Source organism: Lagopus muta, chromosome 4, assembly GCF_023343835.1.
Source record: "Lagopus muta isolate bLagMut1 chromosome 4, bLagMut1 primary, whole genome shotgun sequence".
Lineage (NCBI taxonomy): Eukaryota > Metazoa > Chordata > Aves > Galliformes > Phasianidae > Lagopus > Lagopus muta.
The window spans coordinates 50,610,415-50,632,034 of record NC_064436.1 but is presented as its reverse complement, the minus strand read 5'-3'; the positions used below and the strand labels follow the sequence as shown (position 1 = coordinate 50,632,034).

General features: G+C 34.0%; 1 protein-coding gene across 7 annotated transcripts in view; it reads right to left on the bottom strand.

The window, feature by feature from the left end:
* ARAP2 (ArfGAP with RhoGAP domain, ankyrin repeat and PH domain 2) overlaps positions 1-21,620 on the bottom strand; it is a 120,364-nt gene that overhangs the window by 9,347 nt on the left and 89,397 nt on the right. For 5 of the 7 annotated variants that reach the window (XM_048941481.1, XM_048941480.1, XM_048941482.1 and 2 more), the window contains exons 25-32: positions 21,468-21,542; positions 20,295-20,412; positions 16,348-16,476; positions 11,102-11,241; positions 8,391-8,473; positions 6,991-7,026; positions 6,437-6,500; positions 776-907 (exon numbers count right to left, since the gene is read on the bottom strand). In XM_048941481.1, the coding sequence (XP_048797438.1) occupies positions 776-907; positions 6,437-6,500; positions 6,991-7,026; positions 8,391-8,473; positions 11,102-11,241; positions 16,348-16,476; positions 20,295-20,412; positions 21,468-21,542 (777 nt within the window). Of the gene's footprint in view, positions 1-775; positions 908-6,436; positions 6,501-6,990; positions 7,027-8,390; positions 8,474-11,101; positions 11,242-13,153; positions 13,209-16,347; positions 16,477-20,294; positions 20,413-21,467; positions 21,543-21,620 lie in introns of those variants that run through there. The other 2 variants (XM_048941485.1, XM_048941487.1) reach the window with 2 other exon arrangements.

Below are 21,620 nucleotides of genomic sequence, written 5' to 3'. Positions count from 1 at the left end.
ACTGCATACAGTCTAAGGTCCAAACTGTTTTCCTGCATGTCTTCTCTTCAGCTTTCCGGTTATTTACCACTATTTTCCCCAAGCAAATCAGTGACTCCACAACCAGTGCATCTTTCCAGCCGAAAATAAGGCACAAAAGTATTCCCAGAAGCACCAGTATCTCTACGTGGATGCCAGAAATTCATCTTAAGCTTGTATGATAATGTTGAAACATACCATTAGTGCATATATTGTAGAGACACTGAAGTCAGTCTCCATAAACAGCTGTAATTAAACTCTGGCCCTGTTCTTTGAGACCAAAAATATTACAACTTAAAAAAGTCTTATAGTTAGTTCCAGTTGAGATTTCCCATTACATTCACTGAGCATATAACTAATCCCTAACAGATACTGTGGAGAGCAGAAAAAGTATGACAAAATACGTATGCTCAAAAGCTTTCAAGGACATCATTGAAATAAAACTGTAATGTACAGTAGTCCTGTTTATTTCCAGTGAGCAAACCTTGCCCAACAAATAAACAAATAAAATCCATTATTGATTTATTGAACAGCCAAATTGCTGACACAAGATTAGGTCAAAATAGGATGGTTTTGTTTTTACATTAAATTGTCTTAAGTAATCTTTTAATGGTTATACAATGAATGAAAAGGATTTTGACAGTAAGAGCACCTACATTTTGCATTTATTCAGTTCTAAAGAGGTCATTATTACTAGACTATTTAGATGTACAGCATTGTCATTAGAACTTCCACACCAAGATTAAACCCTACTTACTTCTGTACTCCCTCTGATTTTACAAGTGTTCTTCTCCTGTTGAATGGGAATTAGTTGTAAACCTCCAATCTTTGGACTTTTAGTTATAGACTGTTTTCTTGCTTTTCCAGCAGGCGGCCATATACTGGCATGCTGAAGAACAAAAAAAATTCCTTATTTTTGGAGTGCAATTTCATAAAGATACATCATTCTTTTGTATGTAAAATTGTCTTGGAAAAAGCTATCAACTATACGACACCACATTTTTTTCCCGGGAGAGGGGAAACGCAGTATGGTGCTTAAAATTACATTAATAGTTCATAAATGCTGCACAATACTGGGTGAACAGAATCAAAATGTCTCTATGCAATTTTCATGCATTTTGATCTTCTGTCCACACTGCATATCAATACAATTATCTACTAGTAATAGAAAACATCCTCATGCAAGACAAACCCATATATTTGCTCAAAAACTTTCAAACTCCACAAAAGCATGCTTTCAGAAGAGCTAATACAAGTTTCTGAAATAATACTATCCCAATTTGCAAACGTTTAAAAATTTATATTAATAGCTCAGGAGAAAAATATTGCTTGTTCTACAATAACGGCATGTGTTTATCCAGAAAGAAATGGTCTGACAGTCTGAATGTCCCAAAAAAACATAACCTACACTTAAATAAATTTGGCTTTTGGTCTTTTCTTGTTCTATTGAAATAGGTCAGTTCTGGGGAGAATCCCAAAGTATGCAAAGTATTCAGTGAAAAACATAACTGGGAAAAGAAAAAAAAAATAATTACCTGAATATTCCAAATTAAATTCAAAAAAAGACAAGCAATATAGCAGGCAACCCTAACCCACTGCCCACCTGTGGCCCAGCACAGCTTGCAATGCAACCCACCCATCATGGCAGCAGCTCTGCCCTGTCAAGCAAGCTGGCCAGGCTCAAGGTGTGCAACTGTCACTTAGAATGAAGCAAACTTCAGTGTACTATGAAACCTATCTGGGCTGAAAAAAAGACATGGGGCACAGAGCAATGTCAGCTGAAGTTATGGCAATTAAATGTATGTGTTTTGATTCACTGGCTAAACACTGTCCTGTGAGAAGTAAAAAAAATATGTAGCTATACTTTCTATTGTGATGAAGGAATTTGAGAACAAGTTTCAATATTGCCTAAAATATTGTCACTTTTTTTTTTGTATATTTGCAACTCTATTTTCAGTCAACACACATTACCTGCAAATTTTCAAATGGAATGTAGAGCTGCAATCAGACATTCAACTAAAAAAAAAAGTGATCACATCTCTTTATTGGTTTTTATAAGCCCAGTGATAGCAGAGAGGAATATCCCTTGCTTTACAATCACATCTTATTCATGTCATCCCTCTTTGGTATTACGTACATAACTGTTTTCAAGGATGAAGCACAGAAAAAATAAAATTTCAACAAAAATCTCCAACTATTACCTTAAGAACTCACTAAGAATTGAAACCACTGAAATCAAACCAGCCTGATGCATTAGTTTCACGAAAATAAGGTCAAATATCCCACTTTGTTGCTTTCCTTTTTTATGTTTTAATAAGAAATACTAAAAATTAAAATGTTTTGTTACTTCTATAAATTAGTTGTATTACATATTTCATAAGGGTAGCTCCAAAAGTAATGCCTCCCATTTTATTTGGCCACAGCAATGGTGGATGTTGGTGGTATGGCAGTAGAGGTTGAACCTTCACACCAGTATTCCACTACATTTTGTTGCCGTGCAACAGACAGCAATGGAGGGACAGTCTAACAGAATGATGTCTGACATAGAAGTGCTTATGAAGTAAAAGTGTGTAACTGAATTTTTCCATAAGGAAAACATTTCACTCATTGACTTTCATTGACCTTTGCTGAAACTTTATGGAGACCAAACAGTGGATGTGAGTACAGTGATGCGGGAGGTGGCGTGCTTTTAGAGCGACAACAGCAAGAGCGAGTTTCCTCCGCTGATGCAGATTTGTATGAGTGCAGCATGCAGGCTCCTGTCCATAGCAGACAAAAATGCATAGCTAACGGTGGTTAGCTAGCATCTTGTAACTGAGAGTTTCCTCTATCAAACAGTGCTATTGTACTATTGTTGTAGCTTCCACGGAAATAAATAGGAGGCATTACATTCAGAGCAATCTAACATATGCAACACAAAACCATTTATCTTCACTGCAGCCCAGGCAAGCCAAAAGGTTGGACACCCATGTGATACAGTAACCAGAACTCAATATAAAGAAATATTTGCATATTGGAGTGCAAGGGTACACATGGTATTGGCCTGGGTGATACAAAAGACTGTTCTGTTGTAAAAGCTCTCCCTTCTGAACACTAAGAACATTCATTTTTCTTCCAATAAAACAACAGTAATGTTTTATTTGAAAGAAAAGATCAAAAACAATTTATTGTAGACCATAATAAGGGTAGTGAAGCACTAAAACCAGTTGCCCAGAGAAGTGGTGGATGCCCCCATCTTTGGAGACAGTTGTGCTCAGGCTGGACAGGGCTCTGAGCAACCTGGTCTAGCTGCAGGTGTGCTTGTTCATTTCAGCGGAGTTGGAACATATTATTGTTAGAGGTCCCTTCCAACTTAAATGATTCTATATTTCTAAGACATAAAAAACAGAAGTGATTCCAAAAGTGGATAAGAGGCTTTAAGTGAGCATCTGAAGGAAACCACCTCCATTAATTTTCAGCTGAAGGAATGTAAGGCGTTAAGGATGTAGTTCCATTTTTTGTGCCTGTAACATTTCTTAAAGTAGAACTCTGGGAAAATGTAACAGAAATACTAGCAATGGATTATAATAAATAAATTTATTATATAGCCTAATTTCTACCTATCCTCCCAACTGTACATTACAGTAACACAGTATGCCACTCTCCAGTCAAACAGAAGCAACAGAATTGGAAGTAAACAATTGCATCAATTTTCATATAAATTAATTCTTTCCAATTGTCTCTTATATATGTTAGTAGCCTTGTACAAAACTACTGTAGAATTAAAGAATGAAGTTTTAGGCCATACTTTTCAGACTGACTTTGCATAGCACTGCAAGCAACAACTGATCTCCTCTAAACTCTTTCAGTATTTAACTATTTGAGTACAAATTGAATAAACTGTGGAATAAATTGACTTTCTGTAGTAAAAGTACTCTTGTACTTATAGTGGTATCTACAACTTCCTTATCTAAACAAAGGCAGTGAAGCAGGGGAAGGATATGGAACACAAGTCTCACGAGGAGTGGCTGAGGGAACTGGGATTGTTTAGTCTGGAGAAGAGGAGGCTTGTGGGAAGACCTTATTGCTCTCTACTATTACTTGAAAGGAGGTTGTGGTGAAGTGGAGGCCAGCTTCTTCTCCCAGGTAAGTGGTGATAGGATGAGAAGTAGTGGCTTTGAACTGAACAGTTCAGGCTGGATATTAGGAAGTACATCTCAGAACGAGTTCTAAGGCACTGGAACAGGCTGCCCAAGGAGGTAGTAGAGTCACTGTCCCCCTAGAGGTTTGCAGGAAAACAGTAGATGTGGCATTGAGGGACAAGGTTCAGTGGGCAAGGTGGTGATGTTTTGATCGTTGAAGTAGATGGTCTTAGTGTTCTTTTACAACCTTTATGATTTTATGATTCTAACTTTCCTGTTTAGACACTCTATACTGTTTATACTTCAGGAATTAAGAAATTTTATTTTTTTCTCTTCCTTTTCCTGATAGCAGTACAAAATTACCAACATGAAGTTTTGGTCTATTTAAGCACCTACGAGCACATTAGGGGATTTCTCTCCCTTCTAATTGCACCAGATCAGTTAATACAAATGTCTTAGAACTCCAAAATCTTCTTTACACTATTTCTCAAATTGTAAACTAAATTCGGCTACTCTACTGACATAAATGAAACATGCTGTCTGAAGTCTTTCTAATATAAAGTTTTCCAATTACTGTGATAATATAAGATAGAAGAATGTTATCTTCTCTAAAGATGGAATCCACTTGACAGTTTTAACCAGAAGTAACAACTCAGCTGCATTTAAAGTTTTCTTGTTTAGAAAGGGGACAACGTGAAAAAAATGATCTAATGCTTTGTGATAAAAAAAATAATTCTATGTAAATAGTACTTTAAGCAGTACATTCTAATAAAACAATACAGCTTCACTTTAATATTTCATATAATTTAAAGACTGTTAACTTTTATTTTTGTCCAGAACACTGGTTTTAAAAAAAATAAAAAAGAAAAAATCTCAAGGTATTGCATTAGTATCATCAATTTTTTGGCCTCAGGAGAATGAAGCATTCAAGATACAAGTATTATTAATAACAACAACAACATAAAACAGTATTAATTCATAATTTTTATAAAATGCATGTGAATTTGTTACGTTAGAAAGCATCTCTTAAACATTGATAAGCCTTTTGTTTTTTTATCTATATTGTCAGAGTAACATTCTGCATACCACACTACCTGATCAGAATCATAACTGATTGCCTTCCTTGTGATTTCATGTCAGAAGGGTTTCAACACTTACAAAGCTTGTGTGAGTTATTTCGAAATAGCCTATATCAATAACCTCTGAGCCTATTTGTTGTGACACTGCTCATGTTATGCCCATGAGATGTATGCCAGGGTTGGTGGCTGTTTCCATAGAAACTACAATAGCTACTTCAGTTAAGGGAGCTGGATAAGACCAAAATTTGTTTTACTTTAGAAGGCATACATTATATTTCTAGCTCTACTACCTATGAAGGTCAGAGATATAGATACTGTTTCAGAAAGCGTTTACAAAGTATGCATTGCAACAGCAGTTCCCAGCCCACTTAATGTAATATGTAAAGTTCATGGGTTATCATAAATCTATCATTGTTTATTCACTGTGATATCCCTCAAAGTTCCTTGAATATCATGGGTAAGACAAGAAAAAAAATCAGTCCCAAGTACCAAATCCCTTTAAGAACTTCAAATCTGTTCTAGTCTAATGTCAGATTGCATTCTTCCCATCTTCCCATCTCTCACTTCTCACCATTTAAATACTAAATTCCATTGGCAAAGGTGATTTACAAGGCACTCAAAATTACAACCTCCTTGCTCACAAGCTAGTAACAAGCAGATAACTTAATTTTAGACAACACAATTAAGTGCCAGTGTTAATTAAGCTAACTTGGAAACCAGGAAAAACACACCTGTGTTGGCACAGCTCTCCAACAAGACTAGTTTCCACCACTGTGTTTAAACAAGGTACTTTTTTTTCATGACTACTTAGCATCCAGCATCCACAGAAAGAGCACTCAGGCTCTGTGGGACAAGCATAACCTTTGTGTCATCAGCTAGAATTTCACACAAAAGAGGTTTGTTACTGCAAAGGAAATAACTTGTCTTTCTTTAAGCAGCTTCCCTAGTACACAGGAGGAAAATAAGATCTCAGAATATACTGATGTTCTTTCCCCTAAGCCTCAAAGCTCTCAGCTTTCATATGAAAATGCAATTGTAAACAGTAGTCTTCAAAGACTAAAACCATCTTTCTGTAGCACTAATGCACTGTATACTCCAGACATCTTAATGGTATTGCGGGTTTATCCATAGTGCATCTATAACTAATACATGTCATTTTAATGGGATTTTCATAACAGCAGTAAAATCGGCATTTCTTGCATTTGATCAGATTAGTACCTTTGCAGTAAAAATGCTGATCATCCAGTCTATCTGTGCTTCCTGTCCATCACAACATATATGCCTAGAACAAAGAGTTAACAAGGAAAAAAAAATAAAACATAATGCAACTACAGATATTAAAGACTAAATTTCTAGACAAGTTCAAATAGAATTTACATACATTTATGAATGTTGCAAATATTCATTTTTTTAAGACTCCCATAAAAAGACAATGAATTGTTATTATCTCAGATTATCACCTAACCCTATTTGAAGACATTCTATCTGCTTAATTTAAAGCATGTGTATAGACTTCATGAATTTTTAATCGAAAATTTTTAAATTGTTTGCTGATTTATGGCCATAGAGAAGAGACGGACAACTAACCTCCTTGAGATTACCAAAATATATCAACTGCAATTGTTTAGTTAATTAGGAAAAATGTAACAAGTTGTCAACATTTAAGCAAAATAATGTTTACTAGTTTTAAAACATAGTTATTTTGAAATGGAACATTTCAAGAAACATTAAACACTGAAGTTAAAACAATTATGTGTTTCATGTTTACATACCACTGGTGCTTTTCAGAAATCACTACAATTCCCCAGCTGAAAAAGAAAATATCAAAATTAGTTTCAGAAACTCAGGAGCATTTTCCTGAAGCTATAGGCAATGAATTATGTAGTATTTTTTATCTGTTTATTTGTTTTCAGTACGATTCAATGCATATTGCAAATCTATTGAGGGTTTGATATTTTATTTCACTCATTTTCCCACAACTGACTCACAGGTTATAAGCATTCTCTTCGGGACAAAGGTTTATAGCCAAGTCCTGGAGATCATGGCTAACTGCCTGCCTCATTTTGGCAGCTGTTCTTTCTGAAAACCGTTGGAAGCAAAACAACTACTAAGATAGTGTCCAATAAAGAAATCACAATGAAGTCTCTGATGTGGAAAAAAACACCCAGATGCTCTTAGGGCTCTAGAAGAGACTTTGTAAATTCTGAGTTTAAACAGTTAGACTGAAAATAAGCCTCAAAGAAATAACCTACCTGCAAAGACTCATTTACATAGCCTTTGCCTTTTTATTTTGGACTACTCAACTACTTATTCTGCATTAAACACAAAGAGATAAAAAAAAAAAAAAAAAAAAAAAAAAGGACACCCAAGAACACCCCCCCCATGCTGTCCTGTTGAAAAAAGGAAAACAACATTAAACATGAAAAGCCCCACAAAACTGAACCCCACCAACTTTTTCTTCAAGATAATTACAGTTTGAAATTTACAGACTTTTTTGGAGGGCATTTTGATATGCCAACAGTAAGGGAAAAGTTTAGACAAATCTCCTACAGGGTACAGTCTGCTTAGAATCCCCTTGGTATGAAATCTTATTGTCGCTGTGTCTCAAGGCTTTAAAGAAAGAAGTACTAGAAACATCTGAAAAAAAAACAGGTGTCATTTTTCACTCCACTTTTCCAGAGACATAGTCACTGATATTTGTAAAGGGCACAGTAGTATTCATCTAGAAGGAGAAATATCAAAAATAACGGGGGTCCTGAAAAATGAAATCTTCTGCTGAACAACGGGGATTGTCACTAAAGGCCACAACTAATTGCTTTTTTCTTCTTTTCCCTTTTTCTTGATGCAAAGAATGTGTGTCCACCAATGAAATGCAGGGCACATACTCCAAAATTAAGTGAGCTGGCAGCAAACATATCCACAAGAGATAATACATTTAAGATTAAGAAAAGCCAATCAATAAAGTAATTTCCTAGTACAGAAGAGTTAACATGGAACACAAGAACAGAGATAACATCGGAACAAATAATATTATGGAGGGTAATTTAATACAGCATACTTCAAATGGCTTCTCAACTTTCTCCAGTTCCACAATGTTTTACGCTCCATTTTCTCTAAGGCACTACAGTACCTTGTTACATGGTATTTAGCTTCTTTTCATTTTTATTCTTACTTTGTTGGTGGTTTCATTTTCTTTTTCACTCCAAGATAAAGCTTCAGTGAGTTGACAGGCAACACTTTTTCAGGTTTGCTAGCCTGCAAATAAATTAAGATTTCAATTATTGTATCAGGAACATACAAAAGAAGAAAATGCCATACAACTCTCATGGACTGAATCACTCTTCTCTAATAGATCATTATGCTTTTTTCCTCTTTTTCTTTCCCATTAAGAAAGGGTGCCAGTCACTACTACTAGCAAAAGATTAATTAGCAAGAACTTGAGCTCAACATGAAGTCGTAAAACTATAACAATTGAAATAATAGAGACGTGGTGGCAAGAGTCACAAGAATGGAGGGCTGCGCTGAATGGATGCAAACTCTTCAGGAGATACAGTCAGGGAAGATGAAAGGAGGGCTGCCTTCTGTAATAATTGAGCTCTTCCAAGGAATGTCAAGTATCATAGTATTTACTCCAGATCACATAATCAAGATGAGAAAAAAAAATAAAAAAATCAATCTTTAAACAACTGAAGAAAGTGACTGGACAATAGATTCCAACTTTTACAGTGTAAGGAAGAACAGGACTTTTCTCCCCCAAGTTGTCTGATAGAAGTGAAACACAGCAGGACACAAGCAGTTCAGCAGATTTCTAGAGGGTGTCAGGAATGTTTCTTGATACTGGTTTGAATGGGCCAACAATGGTTGATGCAAATCTGGATCTGCTAAATACAGATGGTAGTACTGATCACAACAACTGCAAAATACTGGTACTTAAGATTCCGAGAAGAATAACATTGAAAAGTTAGCAGAGAACAAACCAAGAAGAGCAAGTTTTGGCTTATTCAAGAAACTAAGAGTTCTGTCGATGGGAGGAGGCAGCTTCAAGGAGTAAAGAAACTCAGGAAATGTATTTAAGGACAGCATTAGCCAAAATCAACTATTCATCTCAATACTCAGGAAAACAACTGTCAGGTGAGTAGCCCAGTAGATAGGAGAAGAGATGGCTTCAAAAACCCACAAGTAGGTCTGGATAGGTTACACAGAGAAGGCTCTTTGCAGTGGCGTATGGTGGGAAAATGAAAGTAAATTTGAAACTAGACCAAATACGAAGAGAAACTTCTTTTGCATGAGAAGAGTCAGGTATAGGAACAGGCTGTCCAAAGAGATTGTGCTATCTCTGCACTTGGGAGATTTCAAGACTCAACTGGATTAGTCCTTGAGCAACTCGTTCTGACCTCATTTCTGGCCCTGACATGAAAATAGTAAGTCAAACCCTGGATCCCTTGAGGTTTCTTTGAAATCAAATTAACATAAGTATCATAGAAACTTTTTTGATAATTACTGAACAGAAGAAACACTTAACAGAATACATCTCTACCTGAATATATAATCTTAATTTGTTTTTAATGAGAATTCATAAATTATTTACTACACACAATCTTATTAAATACAATTTTTCCATCTGTAGTGTCATCTCTTTCTACTATTCATTTCTGACTACAACATAGAATTTAACCAAGACTACTAGTGGTGGATGAACATCTCTCTCAAAAAAAAGAAATATACTAAAATTATTTTTCCATGTAGTATCTCTTTTATTTTAAAATATAAAGCCATTTAAAAGCAACACCAGCAAAATTTCCACCTCAATTTAGGAATTTAATGCTTTATGAATTAGCATGGCTCTAAAAGGAGATCATAAAGTAGTACAATAACTGTACTGTACCATAAACTTTTTCCAAGTTATTAAGATTTGATGGGCTTATTGGTATACTCTCATATGTGTACCAATTTGAGTGTCAGCAATAAATTACAATATACTATTCCTGACATTCTGGGATCATTTTAACTAGAATAATATCCACAGTCTCAAGACTACACTCCCCCCTCCCTCCCCCCACTAGATTAACAATGAATGTCAAGCATACAAAAATACCTCTTATTATATTGTATAAAGGTGAGCAAGGCACATATGTTTGCTGGTTGGGCAAAAAATAGCAATAAAAAATAAATGCTCTTCAAACTTAAAATTTTAAATTTTTAAACCATGTGAAAACATAGTTCAAATTGTATGTTATTTAGTTCTATAGTTTAATAAATTTTCTGTAATCTTTAAAGAAAAATCCCTTTAAATACTTAAAACTGAACCCATTTTACTATCAAGCAAATAAGAAAGATTCTGTAAGTAAGATTCAGTCTTACTATCAAGACCAGTTTTTGCAGACCTGAGAACACATCAGTAGAAAAAGTTCATGCTTTTCAGTAACTAAGAGGAAAGTCAATGTTATCAGGAAGAAGGGGAAGCTTTTGTTGGCATAATGAATGATGTTACTTCCTATAATTTCTTCACTCGTAAGTTTCCTGTTGCTTCTGATCTCTAAAGATCTGTGAGATACTGGAAAAAAACAGCATGCAGTTCCAACTTCATATTACTTCTAACACCACTATCTACAGAGGTTTTCATTTTACTCACAGCACAAGGAAATGTAAGCATTCATAAACATTTTTACAGCTAGTAATATAGCATAATCAAAATAGCTAAATCAACAATTGCTGCTCTTCTTACTAAAGCCTCTGAAATAAGGACCTTAAATTCTTGTATATCACTAAAAGCTGCCATTTAGTATCAGGAACATTCATCTATTTGTCTGCCTTCTCATTTCTACATGAAAAAGAAAGTTCAAGGCAGCATTTATGATTAAACTAGTGAAGAATTAACTGTACCTTCATATCCTTGTAAAGAAGCAAATTTCCTTCCCGTAGTACAAAATAACGCTCTTGAAACTTGTTTCCAGACAGCAGTTTTGAAGGTTCTTCTTTGTACTTTAGATAGCCAGCTTTCACACTACCCTTCACATTTCTCTCTACCAAGAAAGTAAAAAGCTCTTTGTTAGAATCTGTTACAACATTGGAAATAACGACTTTATTTTTAAGTGCTCTCAGTATTAGTGTTTATCAAAAGACAAAAATTACACTTTGATTTTAGTAATAATGGCACTCAAATTTTAATAACATAATGATTTTAATTATTGGTAGGAAATGTATTTTAATGTTTACTCCTAAGATAACACAGAAAGAATTCACCAAATAAATTAAAAGGATCTTCTCAGAAAAGAACGTGCAGCTACGTATACAAAATACACAAAGAAACGTATTTAGTATATGTACATATTAAAATAAAGACGGTAGTCTGCTTCATAAATAAACTTTGTAAAAATAAAAAGCTTTTATTAAAGTAAGAACTACTGAAGCTCATTACTAATACATATAAATTACTCCAATACCACTTCAAGGTGCCTCTCTTTTTCCAGTTCTTTCCTATATGTATGTACACACTCATACTGGAAACATACTGTCAGCATGAAGAAAGAGCAGCCAGAAGGAGATAAAGTCTTCTCCTCCATTCTAGACAACATTTCATCTTTAAGAGGGAGCTATATACTAACACGGTAACAAATTACTTTCACTCAAAACATTACAATCTTACTACTTATTTTGGCCATCAATACTCATTTTATTTTTCTAGATGTACATAGTTCATTCATTTATTTTTGAATTATTGAATAAATTTTCTTAGAAATCTTATGATAGTAGCAGTTTTTTTTACAGCATACTCCTTTCAAGTTAGTAAACAAAACTGTGATGCAAAAAGAGTATGTAGTATATGGAGTACAGCATCCTAATTCAATTAGCTGGTTCCACTCAGGACTTGATAAACAGATACAAAAAATATCCATTATTGTGAAATAGTACACACTATAATCTCAAAAATAAGAATAAAATGTTTTAAATAAATCAACCATGTAAATAACAAAATGCATTTTCGTTTGATCAGTTAGAAGAATACAGAGATGACTTTTCTGTAGGTTAAACCTATTGCCACAGATATTTTTTCCAATGTGAAGAATAGTATTACACAGCAAACTACACAAATAACAATGCTTAAGAAGCCAGTCTGGCTGTAGTGTACAATTATCAGAAATTGCATGAAATATCACTAATGATCATAAAAAGTGAAGTCCAAGACAAATGCATCTCATACTGTTTTTAATTATTTATATTTAAATATTTATATTCTTTGTCCTCCCTTGGAAGAACATGTAGATAATTTTTCCACACAATTATTTAGGAAGGACCCCAACATTCAAATAGTGAGATACATACTAAATACAGTCTTATATGCACACGTGTATGCACAAAAAGTAAATAGGTAACATCCAGATTCAGACACCTGATTATTCTGATTAACTCTATTGACAAAAGACAATTAAAAACTGCGAATCTATTTCCCTCTTGTCTTATATCTTACCACAAACTGGAGTTTAGAAATACTTTAGAAAATATAGTAGAAATTGTAAAAGGTATTAAATTTCTTTGATTTTTATCAACTACATTCTAATCAGCATGTTTGCCTTTAAAAAGAAATCTTAACATAATATTTCCCACTATTTTCTTTAGCTTACGACAGAATCTAATGCAAAAAATCAAAAGTCTGATTTCCTCAGCTCTCTGCGCAAACATACAATAAAAAAAACACAAACATGAGCATATTTTCTCTCTGCCACTACGAGAATTTGTTTCGTATTCAGAGGTATTCAGAGTGGAAAATGAGTCCTTATCCACACCAATGCAGGGGTTTTTTTTGTTTTTTTTTTTGTTTTTTTTTTAAATATACCAAGTGAGAGAAGCAGAATGCTCTACCAGTTGGAATATTTTATATTTCTACACATAGCTCTCAAAATGATCAACAAGACTCCCACTTCCTAAACTTTTTAGCATTCCCACCTTAGCAAATCCAGGAACACTCAGCCTTGCAAAGATCTGTAAAAACCTGAAAGAGGAAAAAATATTCCTCTGATTTATGATTTTCTGTATTCCTCAGAAGTATTCCACACACAAATCTAAAATGATCAGTCCACGTCCTACCTATTTTTCAGATATAAATTTTGTAAAGAACATGAAGCTTTCCAGAATTTTGCAGCTACTAAGAACTGGAGGTACTTAATCCATTCAGGGTTGATTCACATTCAGTATTGAAGTGTTACAAAGAATCTCTCTGAATAATAGCCCCTGGTTCTCAGATATCAACACTTCCCACTCAAATTATACAACTCTTTACCAGGAAAAAAATCAAGTACTTTTATACACACTTTATAGTGAATCCATTCCCTCACATTTTTCTAACAAATACATCTTTAATAGGGGAAAAATTCAGGTAAGGAGAAGATAAAGGGTCTCGAAATAGAACTACACAGCACAGAGTATCTCTCATACCAAAATGCAATGCACACCCTGCCCTGCAGAACAGCACTTCAAAGACAGCGCTTCTGCAACAGGCATCAAAAGCTATAGAATAAATTGCCAGGAGAGAACTAAAGATTTGGAGGAAAGTATAAAATTCACAACAAATATTCTGAAACATATCAGTAAGAATAAACCATTTCTTTTCCATGAAAAGAAAAATTGATCTCTAAACAAGAAAAAATATAAATCTATACCTCACTACAACGTTTGGTATTGCAGAACATGAGAAATCAGTTTAAGATTGAGAAAAAAAGTGAAAGAGTTATGAGAAAGGACAAAGTATACTACATATAGGAAACATGGTAAAAGTTTCACTGACAGGAAAGGCCCTGATAAGTTGCCAGAATAAAATGAGGCTAAAAGAGTTGCTTCTATAGGCTCACTACTGAACTAACATTACTTCAAATATCATTAATGCCTCTAGAAGAGAAATGCTGATGATACAAAACTCTGAAATAATATTAACAGAAAAAAAAGGTCAGAAGTATCATAATTTATGAAGATTCTAATACAAATCACAGAAGAAAGTAAAATTCACCAAATTCAATTATAAACGTAAATGTGATCACAGTCCTATGAATTTTAATGAAGAGGAAGAAAACCATCAACTCAGTAGAGTCCATTTGTACGGGCTGAATTCACTACTAAAAACCACACTATGAATAACAGCAGTTGAACATCTGGACTCAGTCCAACTGCTCAGTTAGTGATGAGAAAATATCTACATAAAGAGGGTAAAAGACTGACAAGATCATCCTCCCTACTGGCCTGCAGATTTCTTGTGTACTTTGTGTAGGAGATCTTCAGCATAACCACGACTGCTGCCTCCCTCTGGAAACTGAAGTTGATTCCTCAGTGGCTTAACCCTGTTCTTTTATCATTTTAACAATGTCTAGTGATGGAAGTTCAGTGCTGATCTAAAGACATCTTTTTGCCTTGAAATAGATGCTTATATGTTTTCAGCATGTACAGGTACAAGACTAGAAACAGAAACAATAAACATTTAAATTTCTGCAACTACAAAATTATTGATTCGGATCTTCTAGGCAATTTTGCCTACACAATACATACATTGTCTTGCTGAAGCTAGTGAATTTGTGCATTAGCTGCTCATTGTTGTTAATATTTCAGAGCAAATTTAGGAACTAGTCTCAGAACCTCTACAAGATATAATGATTATAGAACTATTTGTATTTTAAACATTTTTATTTTCTCATAGCAAGAAGCATTTTAAGAAATTAAAGCTTTAGAAATTAAAATCTGTTCACCACATAAAAGCTCCCTAGAATAGTGATTCCATATTCAAGAAAACGTTTGTTGTACATGAGGTTACTCTGAGATCAATATTGGAAGTTTGCAATATGGCAGAAATTTAATAAATAAGGTTTTAATTATTTTAACACGAGAAAAAGGAACCAATAAACGTAAACACGCAGTCATCAAAAGCTGGTGTATCTGGACTAAGGTCAAACTGAAAAGAATTGCTTCAAACTCAATTACTGTGATGGACTGGAGGAACAAATGGGTATAGAAAGCAGGAGGAAAAGAAGGTGGGCAAATGTCAGCTCTCCCCTTTAGATAGTACTACATTTTGTAAATTGAACTTCAGACACTAGCCTCATACTTATGTGTTTCTCAGAACAGTAGTTCACACACATTCCTTACAACCCATTCCCTTTTACTGATTATTCCTCAACACATAGTGAGGTGATGGGAGTTCATATATCAAGCTTTTAATGAAGTAGGCTATTTCACTCTATTCACTATCAGCTGCAACACATTTAGAGATAGTGAAACTCCAATATAAAAGCCATGAATAACATACTTGTTAAGGTTTGTTCATATCTGTGGAAAAGAGAATGATGAGAGAAGGCTATTACTTTCAGAAGAATAAGCATAACAGCATAACTTTTACTTCTTGAAGACATAACAGACATACAGATGGAAAAATTAATATTTCTTTTTATGGTGAAACATCGCATGCTTTAGTGACAGCATACAGATTTCAACTGCTTGAAAACAGAAAAGTCATTTTTGTGCATGTTGAACTTCTGAACTGCTTCCCTCAAATTAAATGCTGAACGTTTTTAGGTGGGAGATCTAACTCCAGATAAAACACGAAAAAAAAAAAGAAAAGTATGACTGGGGTAGCTTATAAAGTAGAAAATTGGGATTTACATTTGAGCTGTGCTTCCTTTCAAGTGCCAGGTCTAGTTCTTCATCCTTTCAAACAGCCACATGCTGTACAAAAGTCATTTAGTTGCCTATGTTACTCAAATTAGTTTGGAGGCATCAGATCACATAATAGAAACAATTATGTTTAATATATAACACACACTACGTATACATGCATGTATCTAGTCCACACATAGAGAGAAAGTTCAGTATTTATGTGGAAGGACTGCGAACATGTTCACAAATTGTAAACAGAAATCATACATTCAGCTCACATGTATATTCACATGGCATGCATCATTTGCAGAAATTATGTATGGTTTTGGATCTCTGTTTTAAAAGGAAGTCAGTACAACTGTTAGTGAAGCACAAACTTTTATAAAATACTGGTGATTCAGATGCTCTGGGACATTTTGCTTCAATGAAACAATTGTGAAAGGATTTTCATTTCCTGTACAGACACAAGGATATTCAATAAAAAAAATACATACCATTGTAGAGTTTCATCATGTCTGCTGTTAAAAATCTCTTTATTATCAGATATGCAGTGCCGGGCTCTGGTAGTGAACTCCAGTGAAGAACCTGTTCTAGAACATTCTCTGTGTAATGCAGTGGACGTTCTGAAAAGTTTCCAGGAAAAAAAAAAAAAAAAAGTTTAAATAAAAAAACTATAGGCCCTTAGAATTTACAAATTCACAGTTTGCCTCATTCAGGTAATGAGAGAACAGCAGAAAATCTGCTTTTAAAATAAGACAATTAAGCACTTCATTGACTTTCTGGAGCAAGACCTTTGCAGGCAGGGTCTGCATAGGTAATGAACACTAAATTGAACAAGCAGAAGTCAGATGTTCAGCAATTCTTTTGTGTTTAGTTATTAGTCTTTCCTTCAGTAAAGGTGCGAAAATGCTGCTTTCAAACAAACGCAAAAGTTAGATATTATTACAGGGCATATATAAACAAACAGTAAGACAGTATCGAGAGCCATAATGGGCTATAATGGGCTTTGTTGGTCTGGGCTTTATACAGAAATGAATTGTCATAGTTCTCAATGTTCTGCAATTGAAAAAAAGCCAGAGTATTCAGAGCACAGCGGAAAAAATAAATTAAAATACCCGCCCACATAGACTACACTGTGTGTTAACAATCAAAGCAGATTGAGACAGACACTTGATTTTGCTACATTCCTTTAACTGGAGGGGAAGAACAAGAGATCTTACAGTGTTTTCTCCCTTTTTGAGACACTTGAATTGCGGAGACATACATTTTTTGTAAGATTCATCCAAAAAAAAGCAACTTTGAGACCCTTTCATAGAAACACCAGTGACACAAAAGCCCAACCAGTACTCTATACAAAACACTCGTTTATAAACCAAATGAATGTTGGAAACACTTCGCAAATAGCCCCTAACTTTGCATTACCAAATCAAGCAGAATTGTGAACATGACACACACGCTGCAGCCTCGTGTATCACATTACACACATTGATGCAGATCTAGGGAGGCTGCATGGCAGAACCTCCCTCTGTACAGTACCACTGTAACTGTTTCCATGCACACGACCAAGCTGGCATGCAGTAAGCACAGAATATAATCTATGGAAAGCACAAAGATTTGACAATGGCTTTGCAAGTCACAACTTAGAGGAGTGGATGCAAGAGTCCTTCTCTCCCCTAAGGCAGATTTTTCCTCAAGTTCTAAGCTCCCACCTTCTCACATCTAATGTGGGTCAAGCCCTGAGAAGACCTGAGTGCAACTCCTGGAAAAGCACACCTGTGTGACATTATTGTGTAGAGTCAAGCAGTCTAGCCCTGTATCTCCTGGTAGTCAACAGGAAAAGTATGGTGCCATAATCTCATCACTTCTGATAGGATGAATGCGATGAAATGTCACCAGCTGCTCTGGGACTGTCCAGCACCACATTCTAGCAAAACATTTACCCAAACACCAGAGCTCTAGAATGTATCAGCTACATACAAGGCAATTTTAAACAACTTAACTATATTTGTTATATCACTTATAGCCAGATTTTTTTATGCAGACTTGAAAACAAGACAGCCTAACAAAAATACTTTCTCAACAACCATTTTATAACTCCATTTCTTCTGGCCCTTTTGTTTTAAATGGTCCAACTTTTTAATTTCATTTCAACTTTTGGGAAACTGTTGTCTCTTTGATGTGCTGAAGTCAAAATAACTTGTCTTTGTACAATAGAGGAAAAATCTATTTTAAGGAGAGTAACTTTGCAAATCAAAGGCAGCAGGAAACACTGGCAATTCACCACAACTTCCTAGAACACCAGCATTCCCAGAGTAAACACCTACTGTTTTATTTATAGTTACATTTAAGACCATCTGTCATCATGGATTACACAGTACATAAATCATCATGCTGAAATGCATTAGCTACTTTACTGGCAAACCAGCTCATTTACAAGCTATCCATCAAGTACAAATTACTAAAAGAAATATACACCCTATTTTATAACAGCATATGGTATTAAACTTTGTGCATTAGGTTAGATAAAATTATCAATTATTTCACATTTTCTATATGCAAATAATTTAGTTGATTTTTAGTTGATTTTTAATACCGCAATTTCAGTATTTTGAACAGCAAGCAGCCAACACATGCATCCAATTAACCTTTTACTTAGGTCATCATAAGCTAGCAAATATCCCAAACAAGTCATTTTAGTCTTAAATTGCAACAAATATCAGGCGAAAATTACTTTTTAGAAAATACAAGAATCTAATTTCCTTGAATTCTCAGGGTTCATCTCCAGGGCAGTATATCTTAAAAGACATTTCAGGAAAACTAAAGTAAAGTAACTTTCAGAAAACTTTGGGATTAAGCAAAAGGAACCAAATATCACCCTGTACCAGACAGGTACCAGATTATGGCAGGAATTCTCACAGAAATTCATTTTATGCTTGTAAGACACTATGGTAACTGATGTACATTTGAGTAAAATAAGCAAATATTGTTTCTATCCTGTCATATCAAATATTCAAAATACTTGTAAACACATTTGATTATGTAACTCTCAATTAAATGACCAATGTCACAAGAGAAACTTGAAGTAGGAAAGATTTACTGTTTTAGTTGTTCAGTGCCACATTTGAATCAAAGATTGCAAGTAGCTATCTTTCTCTGTTAGCTCATTTCTTTTTCAGCCTTTTGAAAGTCTGGTACGTTCAGTCATAGAACCTTCATTTTTATTTATTCACTATTCATTTTATTTCACTTTGATTCTACCACAAAGGGATCCATGAGGAAAACATTTTATCTACAATCCACAAGAATCTAGACTGGTGGGAGATACTGAATTAGTGCTTTATTGAGTTTGCTGTATGTTTTGTTTGTTTCATTTTTGGTATTTAGTACTAGTCATTTTCTACTTTGCTTCATAAATCTCTTTTATTTCAGTGGGATACACTAACACACTACCAACACTGACAGTCCTATATACACATATATCCTACAGAGTCCCTCTGTAAGCCTAATTTTGCCAATCTTGAGAAGATATTAGCTTAGAATATCTTTTAAGGCTACATGAAAATACTGATTGCTACATGCAAATATCTCAAGAATCTACCAAAAGGTTTGTCTGTTGTACTTCTTAATAACTTCTCTTGACCATATCACCTTTAGTTTTCATTTGCTTATAAGTGTTATACAGCTAGTTTAAGAAAGTTGAACTCCCTTTTCAATTATTTTCCATTACTCAGTTAAAATAAATAACATTTTTAGGGGTCTCATAGGAATCATGAGGACACTTGCAAAGATAAGCATTCTTTGTCAGTTGACACCCACATATATAAACAATTTAATGAACTCTGTGTTACAAGTCTACACAGCACACCACAAGACTGTAACACGCAAGAGATGCCAGGATCATTTAGTTGAAAAAAAAAAAAAAAAGGAGAATACATTTTCATTCCCATTATTGATGCTGCCAAGGTCAAGACTGAGTGCATCGAGAATATTATAACCTCTTTAGATTTACTAGTAAGTATATACGAAGATAAAGAACAAAAATACTCAATCTATGTTATTTTTTTTTCTATTTTTTAATAGATTTTTCTGAACTTGAAAATAGCTACCTCCAGTGCAAAAATAGATTAGTCCACAGTCCACTTCTGGAGCATGGAAATAATACTAAAAGCAACTTAGTGTAAAGTGCTAACAGAAGTTGATTTTTGCTAAAAGCATATTTCTGTCCCTCGGGTACATATACATTTTTTAAATCAGATGACATTAGTGAGAATTCATTAGAATAAGATGCCTTAACAATAATAGAAAAATTGCTATCTTGCTATTTGAAGATTATCTCTAATAAAATAAATAATATCTATAATTATTAAAAAAAGTTAATAACTCTTTAACCTTTTGATTATGTTGAAAGATAATAATAATTTAATGAATATGCATCACTAACCTAGCTCTCCATTTTCAAGTACTTCAAAAGTGGCCCAGATATCATCTTTGTTGGGAGTAATGTTTTTTATTCCTAAAATATCATTAGTTAATTCTTCTGCTTCTGTCAAAGGCGATACCTATAACATAAATTCAGTCAATTTACAATGCATTAAAATTACAATTTTCTGAGTTTTCCCTTCAAATCTTCCACAAAATTTGCTGAAGAAAAAAACCAAAACAAATACACAGAGTTGGAAATTCATGCTAATTTCTGACTACAGAATGCCTTCTATATTCTGTACCATGCAACTGGTATCATTTTCATCACTTTAAACTCTTTTTTAAACACTTAAAAAAAACCCAGGGTATTTTTTTCTAAGTATGGAAAGAATGACAATAAAGGTTAGTTAAAAAAATTATTAAAATTCTGTTAGTAACAAAGTAATTAAAAAAAAAAAAAACAAAATCCACAAAAATGCAGTCTTTTGATGTATATGCATACATAAATGTTGCACATATTTATATCATGTAGTATATACATATACATTTGAGAATCATGTGCTGAACAAAATGGAAATAAAAAGTGAAAATCTAGCAGCAGTTCAAAGGGCAAGGAAAGATATTGCCCTACTTTCATTTAAACATATCTATCATTATCCAAACAATAGAGTACTACTAAATGGACACGAGTGTATTTAAAATATGTCTGTAAAACACCAGACTGGAAAATCTCAACTACATTAAGTAGCAAGTTTTGGTTTTTCAGCACACTAGCAAGGCAGATAGTCACCAGCAAAATGAAACAAAAAAAACAACCATACAAACAAAAATCCCATCAGGATGGTATTTTAAATGGTCTTTTAGTATTGAATAAAACCAGTATTCACTGTATACTTCTTAATTTCCTTCTCACAGCTCTAAGCCTGCAGCACAGAATTTATACCACTGTATACTCCAGTAAAACCCAAGGAGAGTATGTCTGTTCTAAAACTGTATTATAACATTTTCTTTAAAAATGCTTAATAGGTCTTAAGAAAATTTAGGCAACACATTAAATAAAAAAAGATTCTTAAAAAAACAGTGATAGATATAAATTCATACCCTTTTAATGCAACTATATACGCATGTATGAAAAATTATTTTGAAGGCAGTATGAGAAAGTGTTTGGTAAAAATCCCTTTTATGCACTCACCCTGATTATAATACTACAGTCTGGTTCCTTTCTTTCTACATAAACTTCAATCAGCAGGTCTCCAGCCTGGGAAACCTAAAATAATACATAGTGACAAAAAAAAAAAGAACAAAAATATTCAATATTCTTTTAATCTGGGAAAGTGCATTGATT